Consider the following 15,636-nt stretch of genomic DNA (forward strand, 5'->3'; position numbering starts at 1 on the left):
CGGATGATGTTTCTTTCTATTCCGTTAAAAAGTACCAGTGGGATTTTGATGGGTATTGCATTAAATCTGTATAATGGTTTAGGTAATATGTTCATTTTAACTATGCTGATTCTTCCAATCCAGGAACCGGAATTATCTTTCCATTTCTTTGTATCTGCTTCAATTTCTTTTAATAGGGTCTTGTAGTTTTCTTTATATAGGTCCTTCACATGTTTCGTTAAATTTATTCCTAGGTATTTTATTCTTTTTGTGCAATTGCAAAAAGAATTATTTTTTCCACTTCTTTTCTGACACTTTGTTATGAGAGTATAGGAACACTATAGATTTTTGAATGTTGATTTTGTATCCAGAGACTTTACTGTATTTGCTTATTGTTTCTCGTAGTGTTCTTGTGGAATCTTTAGGGTTTTCTATATAGAGAATCATGTCATCTGCAAATAGTGACAGTTTGACTTCTTCATTTCCTGTTTGGATGCCTTTTATATCTTTCTCTTGCCTGATTGCACTTGCTAGAACCTCCAATGTTATATTGAATAACAGTGGCAATAGTGGACAGTCTTGCCTTGTTCCTGATCTTGGAAGGTTTTTAATTTTACCATTAAGTATAATGTTGGCTGAGGATTTGTCATAGATGGCCTTTATTATGTTAAGGTACTTTTGTTCTATACCGATTTTAAGTTGATCATAAATGGGTGCTGTATCTTGTCGAAGGCTTTTTTGCATTTATTGATATGATCATATGATTCTTATTTTTTAATTTGTTTATGTGCTGTATCACATTAATCAATTTCTTATGTTGAACCATCCCTGTACCTCTGGGATGAAGCCCACTTGATCATGGTGTATAATCTTTTTAATATGTTGCTGTATTTAGTTCCCTAGTATCTTATTTAGGATTTTTGCATCTGTGTTCATGAGAGATATTGGTCTGTAGTTTTCTTTTTTGTGTATTATTTTTACCAGGTTTTGGTATCAGAATAATATTGGCCTCATGAAATGAGTTGGGCAATATTGCCTCCTCTTTGATTATTTTGGAAGAGTTTGAGGAGAATACGTATTAAATCTTTTTTGAATGGTTGGTAGAATTCATTGGTAAAGCCATCTGGTCCTGTAAAGTCCATATTCTTAATAAATTAAACTAGAAGTGTGAGTATGAAAATTTTGTATTTCTTTTAAGAAGACTAAATATTTTTCTTAGTGTAAATCTCTTACTGAGTAGTTAAAACTAAAACTAACCAAAGAAAGTATTGCTTATAAAGGTTTTTGAAGATTTATCTGAATGACTTAGAATGGTTTAGAGTGAGATTATCTAGTGCTTACATATTCTATGGGGATAGGTTATTAAGACTTTCAAGGAAATAGCTTTAAATTTTTCAGCAATCTTGTTTATACCTTTTAATAATCCTATAATATAGAAATGTTTTGTTTAAAACAACTAAATGTCTTAAATTCTTGCCTCAGTTTAAAATGAAGTTTGGTAACTATTAAGTTTTCCATCTCTTCCCCGCAAAAAGGAAATCTCTTTGGTATGGGGTTAATTTTTTTTTTTTTTTTTTAAGTAGCAGAGACCAAAGAGTGATGACATTGGAGGGTCAGGTCCAAGAAGAAACAAAAGTTCTGAAACTTAAGACAAAAATGGTAAGATATGGACATAGTCCTCATAAACTGTCTCTTTTCCTCCTTTCCCTTTCCTAAACTCTTTCTGAAAGAAATGAGTTCTGAAATATTGATTTGTCTTATTTTTTTTTTTTTTTTTAAGTAGCAGAGACCAAAGAGTGATGACATTGGAGGGTCAGGTCCAAGAAGAAACAAAAGTTCTGAAACTTAAGACAAAAATGGTAAGATATGGACATAGTCCTCATAAACTGTCTCTTTTCCTCCTTTCCCTTTCCTAAACTCTTTCTGAAAGAAATGAGTTCTGAAATATTGATTTGTCTTAAATAACTCTTTTAGGCTGATAAAGAAAATGTCAATAGACCTACAAGAAGCAAAAATAATATAACAGTGGACAAAATTTGTATTCCTTTAAAACCTTCTAATGAATTAACCAATTCAGATATAACAATTGATACACATAATCTGGAGAATAATAATCAAACTCTGCAGTTGTTACCAATTAAAGACGAGCCCCAAAGTCAACGTATTACATTAAGCCAAGCATTTCACATTAAAAACAACAATAAAAAGAAACCAATGACTACAGAAAAACCGAAGCAAGATGCTAACACGCTCAAGAAACCCGTGCTTGGATCTTATCGTGGCCAGATCGTTCAGTCTAAGGTTAATTCATTTAGAAAACCTGTACAAGTCAAAGATGAAAGCTCTGCACCAACAAAGAAACTTTCTACCACTATCTCTAAAGCCACAAAGCCTCAGCCTGTAATCACCCACAGTGTGACGGTGAAAAGTGACAAAGCCTCAGATATGAGGACCACCACTAAAGGTGTGAACACTGTACCTCAGAACAGACAACTTTTGCGTCCTCCCATTAGAAGTCACCACACTAATACCCAGGACTCTGTGAAACAAGACGTCGGTAGAACCTCTGCCAATGTTACAATTCGGAAAGGGCCTCATGAGAAAAAATTACTGCAATTAAATCCAGTTTTATCTAGTGTCAAAACCAGTTCTCAGGAAGTAAAAAGAAGTAAGACACTATCAAGAAGCATCACATCTGCAATTATAGCCAGGCCTGCTTCATCTGCTAATACTAAACTGATAGAAAAGGCAAAAACTGTTGACCAGCGCAGACATACTATAGCAAAGGCAACTATCAATTTTAAGTCGGCTCAGCCCAAAGAAACCGCAGAAGAGAGAAAGTAAGTAGGTGTGATTTAATTAGCTTAATTTTCAATTTCGTACCATTTGTGAATTTGGTTTATAATTTCCTTGAATGTCTTAGGACTTTTTTGGTGTGGATTGTCTCTGTCATATGCAGACAAATTGAAGCAAGTTTATATTGTGGAACAGTACAACATAAGTTATACTGTTTGAGTATGTTTTATTAGGCTGTTTCATGTAACGTCAGTTAAAATGTTAAATAAAATTGGGAAATATTTTCTAACCTCCCCATTTAAAAATTCATTCTTGGGTCATTGAGAATATAATTAATATTGATATGTTTAATATTTTTTCTTCAAATTTGTGAACTATGTATGCCACTAACATGTAACTACTTAAAGACCTGAAATATTTTTTAACTTTTCTTCTATTTAGCAATGCTATCAGCAGTGTCACAGTAATTTTTATCCACTGCTTCTAACTGTAGAGCTCGTCTGAATGAGTGGAGAGCTGGCAAAGGAAGAGTGCTGAAAAGGCCTCCTAGCTCAGTAGTTACCCAGCCTGAACCTGAAGGACAAAATGAAAAACCAGTTGGGTCCTTTTGGACTACCATGGCAGAAGAAGATGAACAAAGATTATTTACCGAAAGAGTGAACAAAACGTTTTCTGAATGCCTTCACCTGATTGATGAGGTAGAGTATCTTATATTTGTGTAGTAGTTTGTAGCTGCAAATTACCTTCATAAATATCTCATTAAATTACATCATCAGTCTTTTTTGACCAAGACTCTGTGTCAGCGATTTTACGTAGACTTAATGTTCATTGTGAGATTGCTTCTCTTTAGCCTTTAATGGACTGCATTTTCATTGAGTTCATATAAATATATCAAAGGGATAAATTTTTTACTTGAGTAATAAATACTGCATTCCTCTAAGATGTTATTAATTTGCCAAAGACTTGCAATAACAAATTAGTGAGTCATTGTTATCATAGATTAAATTCAAATTAAAATATTTGCAAACAAAATCCCTTAATCTCATTCAACATCATCATGGTCTTGAATTCACTGTAGAATTCTACAATTTGGACCAAAATCTGACAGACTATATAAAGTAACTCCAGAATGTTTTCTTTATTTCCCGACTATCTTTAATCTTCTTTTGGTCACACGCTACTGTCTAAGATCCAGAGCAAGTCTGAATACACACAGTATAATTTCCGACCTTACTCTGGTCTTCCTGAGCATCTTTAAACTTTCTGTAGTTCTGAGAACCAGTGAAAATTACAGTCCGAGGAACTCTGATTCTTCTGCTCAGTTGGGATTTTTTTTTGATACTTTGGAATTTTTCTGTCCTACTACTTAACCTATATATATAGCTCTTACTACATAAACCATCACAGGTTCATTTTAACCTTAATATCAAAACCTGACAGTTTGACAAAAAAAAAAATTGCACTCTATTTCCATTCATAAACATTTGATAGATAAAAAAAATTCTAAATACTAAATAATTAATAAATGGAATCCCACAATATATGAGGAAAAACATCAAGACCAAATAGAATGTTAGTCATTTTTTTTACTAATATTTTTCTCAGCTAGTATTTCTTTTGTGTATGTGTGCCTTGTACTTAGGACTGATAATGCTTTTTGCTAGCTATTCAGAATAAGTTTGGAGTAAGGGAGATAATAATGAATACGAATATATTTATGGATAATTTTCTATCAACTTTTTCTCTATCAATGATCTTGATTATAGAAAGCTTAATTAGTTGTTCATACTTTCTAGGCTAAAAGATATCACTCACTTTATTTCTTGATATTTTAGGGATGCCCAAAGGAAGAAATATTGGACACACTGAACGACCTGATTAAAAATATTCCAGATGCCAAAAAACTTGTTAAATACTGGATATGCCTGGCACGTATTGAACCACTCACAAGTCCTATTGAAAATATTATTGCAATCTATGAGAAGGCCATTCTGGCAGGAGCTCAGGTGAGATTAAAACTTACTGTTCTTTATTAATTACAGTGTAAATGAGTCAAGATTATTTGGAACACATCATAACATAATAAAATTTGTGGAAATACATATCACGGAAATGAACATTTAAAGGCCACAAGGATTGCATGTTATAAAAGCTGTTTCTCAACCTTCTAAAACTTGCTTATATAGTCAGGATAATCAGACCTTAGAAAATGGATATACTGTAAGCTGAAATGTACATTTAATGAAACTTGCTGGGAGAACATTTTAGCACATGTCATTTTGCACATTCCTCATTGATAAAGAAATCTGGGAAATTGAATTTTTAATGTTAAAATTTATTGAATATAACACAAATGGAATTAAATTAACTTAAAAAATGTTAGCAAACTCTGATGGCTTTGTAAGAGAACTCTCACTTTAGGAGTGTATCTTAATGTACTCACATTTATATGCCATATGTTTGGTCCTGCTCACATATGGAAAATGGCAATACACTAGTTTCTCTGACATTTTTACCACCATAGTGGTTTGATACTATAATCTCTCACCTCTTCCAACTCTATTGCTACAAAAAGCCTTGGGTAGAATAAATTGTATCTTGAGGCTTTTGGGTTAGTTCGGTTTTTTGTTTTGTTTTGTTTTTATGGGCAAATGTTTCTAAAATGTATTTCCTTTAGACCAGGTTTCTCAAAAATGCATTCTTGGAGATTGTTTACAAAGAGTTTTAAAAAATTCTTTTTAGCTCTTCATTAAGCTTAAAGGTCTATTCACTATAGTCTCAGCAAAGCCAACAAATGCTATTTGACCTTTCACCTGAATCAGAAATCAAATATTCAGTAGTTATTCTCTCAATAGCTTAGCTATTATATATAAATCACTTTGCTGAAGGATAATTGCATTTGACGGAATCCCACCTGGAAGGGATTGTTAGTTCCCTACTACACTAAACGAGAAGGGATATTACTTAAGGTGGCTTATGGCAGTATAACTAGAATGTATAACTGCAGCTAAGGTTCTCATAGAGTGCAGTGGTGTAAAGAGAAAGATGTGACACTAGAGCAGAAATTGGAAAACAAGGATCAAAATTAGCCAAGCAAATTGAAAGCAGGATGGGTGAGTAGTTCAAGACTAAGTTCTAGAACTAAGAATATGAGCCAGAATATTCCTTTTATATAATGTCTTTAATTTATTGCATTGGCAGGCTTGGTAGTTCAGAGGAACACAGGAAGTACTCATAATATCTGGCATATGATGGACAATTAGTGAACTGTTGAATTTTTGAAACGAGCTGTTCAAAGATGCATTTAATACCATGCGAAACAAAAATATAACCATGTACTCGAACGTAGGAGGAAAAGTGTAAACAATAAAAATTTAAAGTAAATTTAAATATAATCAGCTCTTTAATAGATGTTAATAATGTTAATTTACTACTTGTTCACTAATTTTGTTCATATCAGGCAAACAGTAAGTTACCAAAGACTTAAGAAAAATTATGGAGAAAAATTTTAAACTGATAAAATTCTTTCCCTTAAGTTCATTTTTATTGTATAAATTAGAAAAGACAGCCATTTTTTTCAATTTGAATAGCAAAATAAGTGGTTTATAATTACTGGTTTTAATATTTTCAACTTGGACAACAAAGTTAATGTCTGGTCTGAGAATATAAAACTTTTATGGGTTTGCTTTCTTCATTTAAAAAAATCAAGCCTATTGAAGAGATGCGACATGCAATTGTAGATATTCTAACAATGAAGAGTCAAGAAAAAGTTAAATTTGGTAAGTTCATTTTTTTTCTTTTCTTCAGGTGAATTCTGATTTTATTAAATTTCTTTGCTAAACTGTTTTATTATTTTTCATTTTTTAAATATATAGGTTGATCTTTCCTCATAGTTCTGTTGACATATTTCTGAGATTCAATGGCTCTGTATAGTATAAAGAATTTTTAATTAGGAGGTCTCATTCAAAACCCAAATCTGTTTATGAAAGTTACCTTACCTATCTAGGCCTTAATTTCCTGTCTTAAAAATGAGGCAGTTTGACTAGATGATATCTAAAGACTTTTTACATATAAAATTCTGTCATCTGTTCTACGCTGTAGAGAAGCTCATTTAGGAATTCTCTTTGTAGGAATAGTAGGTTGAGAGGTGATAAGAGATTCAATTAGCTGTCAAGTATATAAAATGTAAACATTTTCTAGATTCAGATATAGGTTGTGCCAATTGCTGTAAACTTACAGGAAATTTAACCCCTTTCTTATCTGTAAAATAGGATAATGTTACTATCTTCCTCAAGATTGGTGGGACCATTGAACGAAATAATGTATATAAGTATCAAATTCTGTGGCACATAGTAAATTCATTAAACTTTAGCCTTTATTAATATTATTAATTAGCTTAGATGAGAGAGGAGAAATCATTACATAAGTGTGAGCTAATTTGTTTCCTTATTTAATAGAGTTATTACCAGTTTTTTACTGTAACTGTATTACCCAATCACAAATATTTGAGCACCTGTTATATACCATTATTGCTTGTATTTGGTTATTTTCTTTTGATTAATTTTAAAAAGAGTCAAACAGTGAACTTTTTACGGCTCATGTGACATGCTGCTAAATTGCTTTTCAGATTAGTTATAAGTACCTTATTTTCAGTAGACAAAATGAATTTAAAATATAGAGACCTAGGTCGAGGGCTAAACTTTAAATAAAATCAAAGATCATATTGAAATTCTAAGTGTGTTATACACATTTTTGTTTACATGTTACAAAAAAAAACCTTCAATGAGGTTAATATGCTAATAGTTTACCCATGTGTGGGAGGTGGTTATCTTTTATTGGCAGTATGTTTAGTTCAACAATGAATATTTCAATTTATGGTTGCTGTTAATATGCCCCCAGGGGACATACAGAAGATGTATATGATCTGATCTTACTAGTTATATTTAATGATGGAGCTGGAGTGGGAATGGTCAGGGAGATAGAGGGAAAAATCAGGAAAGGCTAGTATACCACAAACAAAAGGAGAATTTTAAAGTTTAAGAATAACCCAACTTGGAGAAATGAGTGAAGGGGATCCAGAGGTATAGAAGCTTTCAGTTATAAAATAAGTAAGCCATGGGGATGTATTGTACAGCATGACTACAGTTAATAAGACTGTATTGCATATTTGAAATTTACAAAAAGAATAGATCTTAAAAGTCTTTATCATAAAAAAAAAAATCCTGTAACTGTGTATGGATCAGATGTTAATTAGACTTATTGTGTTGATCATTCCTGTGTCTTAGGTCTAAAGACAGCGAAGTGGAAATAAGAATTTCATTTAAAAAGCCTTCTTTTTCATAATTCTCACTGGCTCTAGAGAGATGTGGAAAGAGAAAACAGCATTTAAATCTGATTCAGTTTTCTATCTTATTTTTCCTTAATAGGATAATACTAGTTAGTGGAATCTTTTCTAGCAGGTAGAATATTTGTTTAGGTGGAAAAAGAAATGCTATTGACAAACTCTTGGCTTTCTGAAATAGGTAATTAAAAGTTGTAGATATAAATTTTACAAATTAAGATTATTTCTAAATAGCATTGGGAAATAGAAGACAAATAAGAGAGACAAGTACTACTTGTGTGTATCTCAGATACCTCAATATCCTGCATATCCCAACTTGAACACATTTCCCCCTAAACCTTATCCTTCTTTTGGTTCCCTGTCTCAATAACTCATACTATTCTCCGAGCCAGAAACTTTGGGATTATATTATATTTCACTCCTTTCCCACATCCACAGCCCTGTTCCTCAGCCAGTCAAATTCAGTTTAACTTCATAAGCATCTCTTAAAATTCATCTACTCCTCTTCACCCTTACTTTCATTACAGCTCTTGCCTGGACTACAATAATAGTCCCCTAACTTGCCTGCTTCTCTACTCTTGCTTCAATCCATTCTCAACACCGCAACCAAAATGCCCTGTCACTTAACTGCTTAAATTCCTGACTCCAGCTTCTTGTCATTTTTTCACTCTTTCACATCCCTGAATTTCTTTCTTTAGTTTTTTTTTAATTTCCTAGAAAGGACTATTCTATCTATCTTGCCTCTGGGTCTATCCAAGCCAGTCTTCTATTTTTAACCTGATTTCCTCCTTATTTTTTAGACCTCATTCTCTAACAGCCACCTTTCTTCCCCTACCCAACTAGATTAGATGTATCTGTTTTGTGCTCACTGTTTTTTTTTTCTCTGTGCAGTATTATTGTACTTGATTGCTTGTTTGCCTTGTCTTTTGCACTGTAAACTTGATAGACTAGGACAGTGTCTGATCTTCCTCATTATTGCATCCCCAGTGTTAATGCAATGCTTGGCTCATAAATATTTGTTGAATTAAAGAATTCATATTCCCTCTCTTCCACTTCCAACTTCTTCCCACTAAAAGAACTACATTCACTTTGTCATGTAACTGAAACATCTTAGTAAAAATCTCTAATATTTTCCTAATAATCAAATCTAGAGGTCTTTTCAGCTTAATGGATTTATCAGATGTCTCACAAGTATTTTACATCTAACATGTTTTATTTTGAATTCTTCGTCTTCCTTCACTGCTTCCCCATACCACCATCTCTTCCACCCAAAAAGAAGAGAAAAAGAAAAAAATTCTCTTCTGTCATTAAAGACTCCTAAGCAAGAAATTTTTGAAGGGATGCTCCTAATATGTACACTAATTCAGACATACACATGCATTCTTTTGTTTATTAACTCCTAGCTCAGAAAAAAAACTCTTAAATTGGGTTCTTCCTTCTCACTGCCTATTTCTGATGCCTTGCTTAGGCTGTTAAAACAACTTTGTCTTCTTACCATTACATATTATTAGCTTTCATTCCCTACCATTCTAAACCACCCTTTATAGTGACCAAAGCTAATTATATCTTTGTCTCTCTAGTGCATTTTTTACCAAACTTCTTGCACATAAAGTTCATTACAATCTAGCCCCTTCCTACCTATCAAAACTCATCACCTCCTAACCACATTCTGACCTTGCTCCTTATCCTGTATTCAGAGCACACTGGCCCTTTAATGTTGTCTTAATAGATTGTTTTCTTTAAGTTTCATACCCAAGGTCATCTTCCTTAGTCTTGTCAAGTACTCATTTTTCAGGATCCAGCATGAATGCTACTCATGAAGCCTTCCCTAGCCATCTCCCTGTCCCACAAACAAAGTTAATTAATTCTTTTTAGAGAAAAAGAAAAAATTCTCTTCTGTCATTAAAGACCTCCTAAGCAAGAAATTTTTGAAGGGTGCTCCCAATATGTACACTAATTCAGACATACACATGCATTCTTTTGTTTATTAACTCCTAGCTCAGAAAAAAAACTCTTAAATTGGGTTCTTCCTTCTCACTGCCTATTTCTGATGCCTTGCTTAGGCTGTTAAAACAACTTTGTCTTCTTACCATTACATATTATTAGCTTTCATTCCCTACCATTCTAAACCACCCTTTATAGTGACCAAAGCTAATTATATCTTTGTCTCTCTAGTGCATTTTTTACCAAACTTCTTGCACATAAAGTTCATTACAATCTAGCCCCTTCCTACCTATCAAAACTCATCACCTCCTAACCACATTCTGACCTTGCTCCTTATCCTGTATTCAGAGCACACTGGCCCTTTAATGTTGTCTTAATAGATTGTTTTCTTTAAGTTTCATACCCAAGGTCATCTTCCTTAGTCTTGTCAAGTACTCATTTTTCAGGATCCAGCATGAATGCTACTCATGAAGCCTTCCCTAGCCATCTCCCTGTCCCACAAACAAAGTTAATTAATTCTTTTTATGGGTTCTTACTTCAATTACAGCGTTTTTCTCGTTTTATAATTATTTTATATGTCTCTTCTATGGAATGTGAACTTCTTAAAGAACAGGAATGATGTCATTCTTATATTGTATCTATAATCCCTGACATATGGGAGTTAATAAATATTTGTTAAATAGTTGTCAGCAGTATTTGCTTATGAAAAGTCATGGTTAAGAGATGGATTGGTTATTTTATTTTGAAAATCTGGCCTACTATGAATACTTCAACATATTCTGATTTTGTTCTTTAAATTTGACCAAAAGCTTAATCTATAATGTATTTCTATAGGACAAAATTTTGAGGAGGCTTGTGCAACCAAGGAACCAATCCAAGAAGTCAACTTTGATGATATTGGTGGTAGTAATCTAGAATCAGGAAACCCGGAAATAGAAAATGTGATATTTCAAGATCGTGAAATAGAGCAAGATGACAAAACAAAACATCCAACCACTGATGTTAAAACCCCTAGTGCAGAAACTAGGGAGAGTTGCTTAATTAAATATAATGTGTCTACTACACCATACTTGCAAAGGTAAGCTCATAAACTGTCATGTGCTATGAATTGTTTTTACACTTAAGGATAATAAATATGGTATTTTAAAATCTTTAAGATTGCTTCTGATTAGAATTACTATTTGTTAATACAAAGATTTCAAACAAATTGAATGTCATTGGGACATTTCACCTTTTAAATATTGTATTTGCTTTCTCTACATATTGCCATTTTGAAAAAAAAAATTTTACATCATTTTATTTAATTGCTGACTGTATACTATTGATAACAGGTTTTATAATTCAATTAGCCAATTCTACAAATATTCAAGTTATCTACTGTGTATAAGTTATTAAAAAAATAGAGAAAAGAATAAGCTCTTTATTTCAAGGAGCTTGCAGTACCTCTTTTCTATAAGACAATCACATGGTTGTAACATATAAGTTATAGTATGATAAATAGCATAAACTACAAAGTAAAAATATTAACATGCTTTTTAATTCTGCAAATACTTTTGTGGGGTTTTTTTTAGTGTAAAAAAGAAGATTCAGTTTGATGAAATGAATTCTATGTTTAAAGAGCTGAAGTTTCTAACACCAGTTAGACGTTCTCGACGTCTTCAAGACAAGAATTCTAAATTGCCAGATATGTTAAAAGACCATTATCCTTGCGTGTCTTCATTGGAACAGTTAACAGAGTTGGGAGATGAAACTGATGCTTTTATATGCCGCCCTAATGAAGCACTGTGCCGGATGTATACAGAGACTGAAACAACAGAAGAAACGTAAAGCTATGCTAAGGAATGAGGATTTTATTCCTGGGGTGTTTTGTTTGTTGTGGCTTTGTACGTCTTAGGTCAGGAGTTGGCCAGGTACCCAAGTATTCATTGCAGTAAGCTCTTTTACTAACATAGACATTATAGTAGGTGTTGCCTTCTGTGCGTCGGAAAGCTAAATCCTACATTATCTCTGCAAAGATTTTTCTCTAAGATAGGTAAATTTTGTCAACTAGTTTACTATGTTCCTTGAATATGATTAGTAAATGTCATTCATGTTTCATTGGTATTCCTAAAATAACTAACACTTAATCTTGTTTTGTAATATAAAAACTTCACTATTAAATCATGTCTCTTGAAACATGATAGTTAAATATTGTAAACAGTTCTCTTCTCCCCACACACATAAGTACCACCAATAAAATTGTTTTTTATGTCTTTGAACTGATATTTAAATGGCATAGATCCTCTACCAACTCAACTATTCAAATAAGTAATTGGTCATTGTAAGAGACTGTATAATTTTAAAACTAATACGAATGTGGTTGAAAATCTCATACATAGTCTTATTTACGTTCATATATTCCATTTGTATAATAGCATCTATTTTCTATTTATTGTTTTCTCTCTAGAGAATAGAATTTTTGCTTTTTAAACTGTATACCCAATATGAATACAATAAATTAAAATATCTACATAATGATGTTTCAGTAACATTTAAGGATGTGATATATGGTACATGAGCTTTGAAGTCCAACAGACCTATATTCAAAATCTTGGCTCCTGCCTTCCCTTAAAAGTTAAGTTACCCTGGAGAAATTACTTAGTTGAACCTTATCTTTGTGAAGGGTAAAGTGGAGATAATCCCTTCTGGTCATTTTGTACCATGTCATCTGCTTGTCCCCCCCTGGCTGATTAGCCAAAATGGATAACTGACTCAAGCTGGACTGCCAGAATCCTTTTCATAGGTTTTTAGAATCAGGACTTCCAAGACCAGTCTTTTCCATGTAGTTAGACCTGAAATATGTAAATATGAGGCACTGGATGATCGTATGAAGGTTGGGTAGTGAAGGTCAATGGAACAACAAAGTAACTAACTACCCAGGGAAAAAGACTCCTGCCTGGAGGTTTACTATTGACAATTGTGTATCCAAATATGCACATGTTAAATCTGAATACAGATAAACCAGAGTCCCTCTACTCCAATCTCACTACCCTTCTTAAATGTAAAATTAGTATGGTAACTTTACAAACTTTTTCTGTGTATTTAACATATACATAGACAAGTACATAAACACGTGTGTATGTAGATTTTGTGGATTTTGTTTTGCTTTGTTGGATATGAATGGCACCATACTTCATATATGATTATGCAGCTTGCTTTTTTCCTAATTTATTAAGTCAAGGAACTTTTCATTGGCATAGATCAATGTAACCCTAAGATTACATGGGAGTTTAGTAAATGATAAATTTTACATTTCAATACGGTAAAGAATGACTGTGAACCACTCATCCATTTTGAGAACAAAAAATTTCAATCTCTATACCACCTGCGAAAATAAATTCCAGGTAGAATAAGTAAGTATATTAAGAGGAAATGTAAAAAGCCATTTTTTTCCTTAGGGTAGAGCTTTCTTAAGATATTTCTAAAGGAATCTTTAAAAGATGTGGTAGAGCACACAGACTTTAGCAGCACTTAGCAGCAGGACTAGTTCCTCCTCTGAGTACAAGCACACGACATTCAGGATCTAGACCAGTTAGTTACCACACCTGAGATCTTCAAAATTCTGTGAGGAGGTAGATTGTGAAACTAGAACCCTGTACCCAAGATATTATTCAGTGTTGAGGGCAAAATAACTTTCAAACATGCAAGGATTCAGTTTACTGCTCATGAACTTCCCTGAAAGTATTCCTGAAGGTTTTATTCCAGTGAGGTAAGTAAATCTATTTAAAAGAATAGTTAGGCACATCAAATTTAAAAAAAAAAGTGAAGTCTACATAATTGTAGATTATAAAACATGATATGAAATGAAAATACCCCAATGATTTCAACAGGAGAGGTGTCAAAGTGGAGAATTAAAGCTAATTTTGCTAATAAGCTTGTTATGTTTGGGAGCAGGATGCAGAAATTTATGTGTACTCATTATTAAGCACTAAGGGTTTAAATATTAAAAATATAAAATGTGAGGGTAGGACCCAGCAATTCCATTCCTAAGTATCAGGAAAAATGAAAACATGCCCCAACAACGGTTGTACACAAAGATGTCTTATTTATATTAGCCAAAAACAAAACAACCCAAAAGTCCATCAACTGATGAATGAAAAAACATTGTATGCTGTGTCCACACAATGGAAATTAAAGCAAAAGGAAATGGAAATTAAGACATAAAAGAAGCCAGACAAAACATTACATACTATATTCCATTTATGTGAAATTCTAGAAAAAAACATTGACAAAGCAGATCAGAAGTTAACCTGGGGCCGGAGGTTGGGGGCAAGAAATGTTTGGGAGTAATGAAAATGTTCTGTATTTTAATTGTGGTTACATGGCTATATGTTTGCCAAAATTTATTGAAGTGTACTCAAAATGGGTGAATTTTATTATATGTAAATAATATCTCAAAACAGTATACCCTTACCTTTAAAAACAAGGATATCTACTAAACACATAAAAATAGAATATGTAACTCCAACCACTTTGGGGAAGTGGGGGTGTCCGAAGGGATATTCAACCCCAAGATGTTAACCACACAGATGCATGAGGAGCTCCAGCTGTTCCAGCCCAAATGGCAGACTAGAGAGAGCTCACCTCTTTGATGACTACAGCTCCCAGCCTTCAAGCTGCCCCCACCTGATGCTAAGTGGAGCAGGTTCTCAGATCTGAATTATTTTCTTTTCATCAATGTTTCAGAAGCAGAACAGTGTTTCATGCCTGCTTGAAACTGCCCTTATAGCATCCCTCATTTCTATATTCATGGCTTTTAGTGAAACTATGTTAAGACCTAGCTCTCTTGATACATAAGAAGCTTATAAAATTAAGACGATTCTTTTTTCTCTATCAACAAGGCCTGGAATTTAAAACTGCTATTAGGAATTCAGGAAAATTCACTTTGAGATTCAAAGGTCATCGGGCATTATAGTAATTTAATATTTTGAAAATATTTGTTTTATCTATACTGTTTACCAGGACAGAAATCTGGCTCTCTAATCAGTTCCTGCCTGTTCATTGTATCCCATATACTGCAAAGCTGAGAGTGATGTCTGCAATTGCCTACTGTGTTATCACCTGAAGACCATTACTTTTCCACCTTCTTTGGGGGCTCAGAGCATCCAACGATATTAGTGGTTCTCAATCAGGGGTGATTTTGCATTGCCTCCACCTCTCCCCATCCCTACCCCCACCCCTACTCAGGGACACTTTCAATATCGAAAGACAGTTTTAGTTGTCATGAGTGAGGGCAGGGGTGGGGAGAAGGCCAGAGACACTACCAAACAACCTACAGAGCACAAGACCATCCCACTCCACCCTGCCCCTGTAACAAAAATTTATCCAGCCCAAACTGTCAACAGGTCTGAGGTTGAGAATCCCTGAACTAGATGACCGCCTCCTCTGTCCTTGTTAATGCCATCTAATGACGCCTCAGTCACTCCCTCACCTCTCATTCCAATGAACGTTGCCTCCTACTTCAGCAACTGATTCCTAGGCCACAACACTGACCTGGGCATTGTCAAGAACTGCTCCACTTCTGAAATCTTGATGTT

The 15,636-nt window shown here is 33.5% G+C and overlaps 1 protein-coding gene across 1 annotated transcript in view; it reads left to right on the forward strand.

Moving 5' to 3' along the window:
• CKAP2 (cytoskeleton associated protein 2) overlaps window positions 1-12,322 on the forward strand; it is a 19,241-nt gene extending 6,919 nt beyond the window's left edge. Inside the window, exons 3-9 of the mRNA XM_006909001.3 lie at window positions 1,560-1,638; window positions 1,954-2,819; window positions 3,269-3,473; window positions 4,611-4,781; window positions 6,485-6,554; window positions 10,895-11,138; window positions 11,632-12,322. Coding sequence (XP_006909063.1) covers window positions 1,560-1,638; window positions 1,954-2,819; window positions 3,269-3,473; window positions 4,611-4,781; window positions 6,485-6,554; window positions 10,895-11,138; window positions 11,632-11,887 — 1,891 coding nt within the window. The 3' untranslated portion in view covers window positions 11,888-12,322. The remainder of the gene's footprint in view (window positions 1-1,559; window positions 1,639-1,953; window positions 2,820-3,268; window positions 3,474-4,610; window positions 4,782-6,484; window positions 6,555-10,894; window positions 11,139-11,631) is intronic.
• Window positions 12,323-15,636: the final 3,314 nt, after the last annotated feature.

This window comes from Pteropus alecto, unplaced genomic scaffold, assembly GCF_000325575.1.
Source record: "Pteropus alecto unplaced genomic scaffold, ASM32557v1 scaffold413, whole genome shotgun sequence".
Lineage (NCBI taxonomy): Eukaryota > Metazoa > Chordata > Mammalia > Chiroptera > Pteropodidae > Pteropus > Pteropus alecto.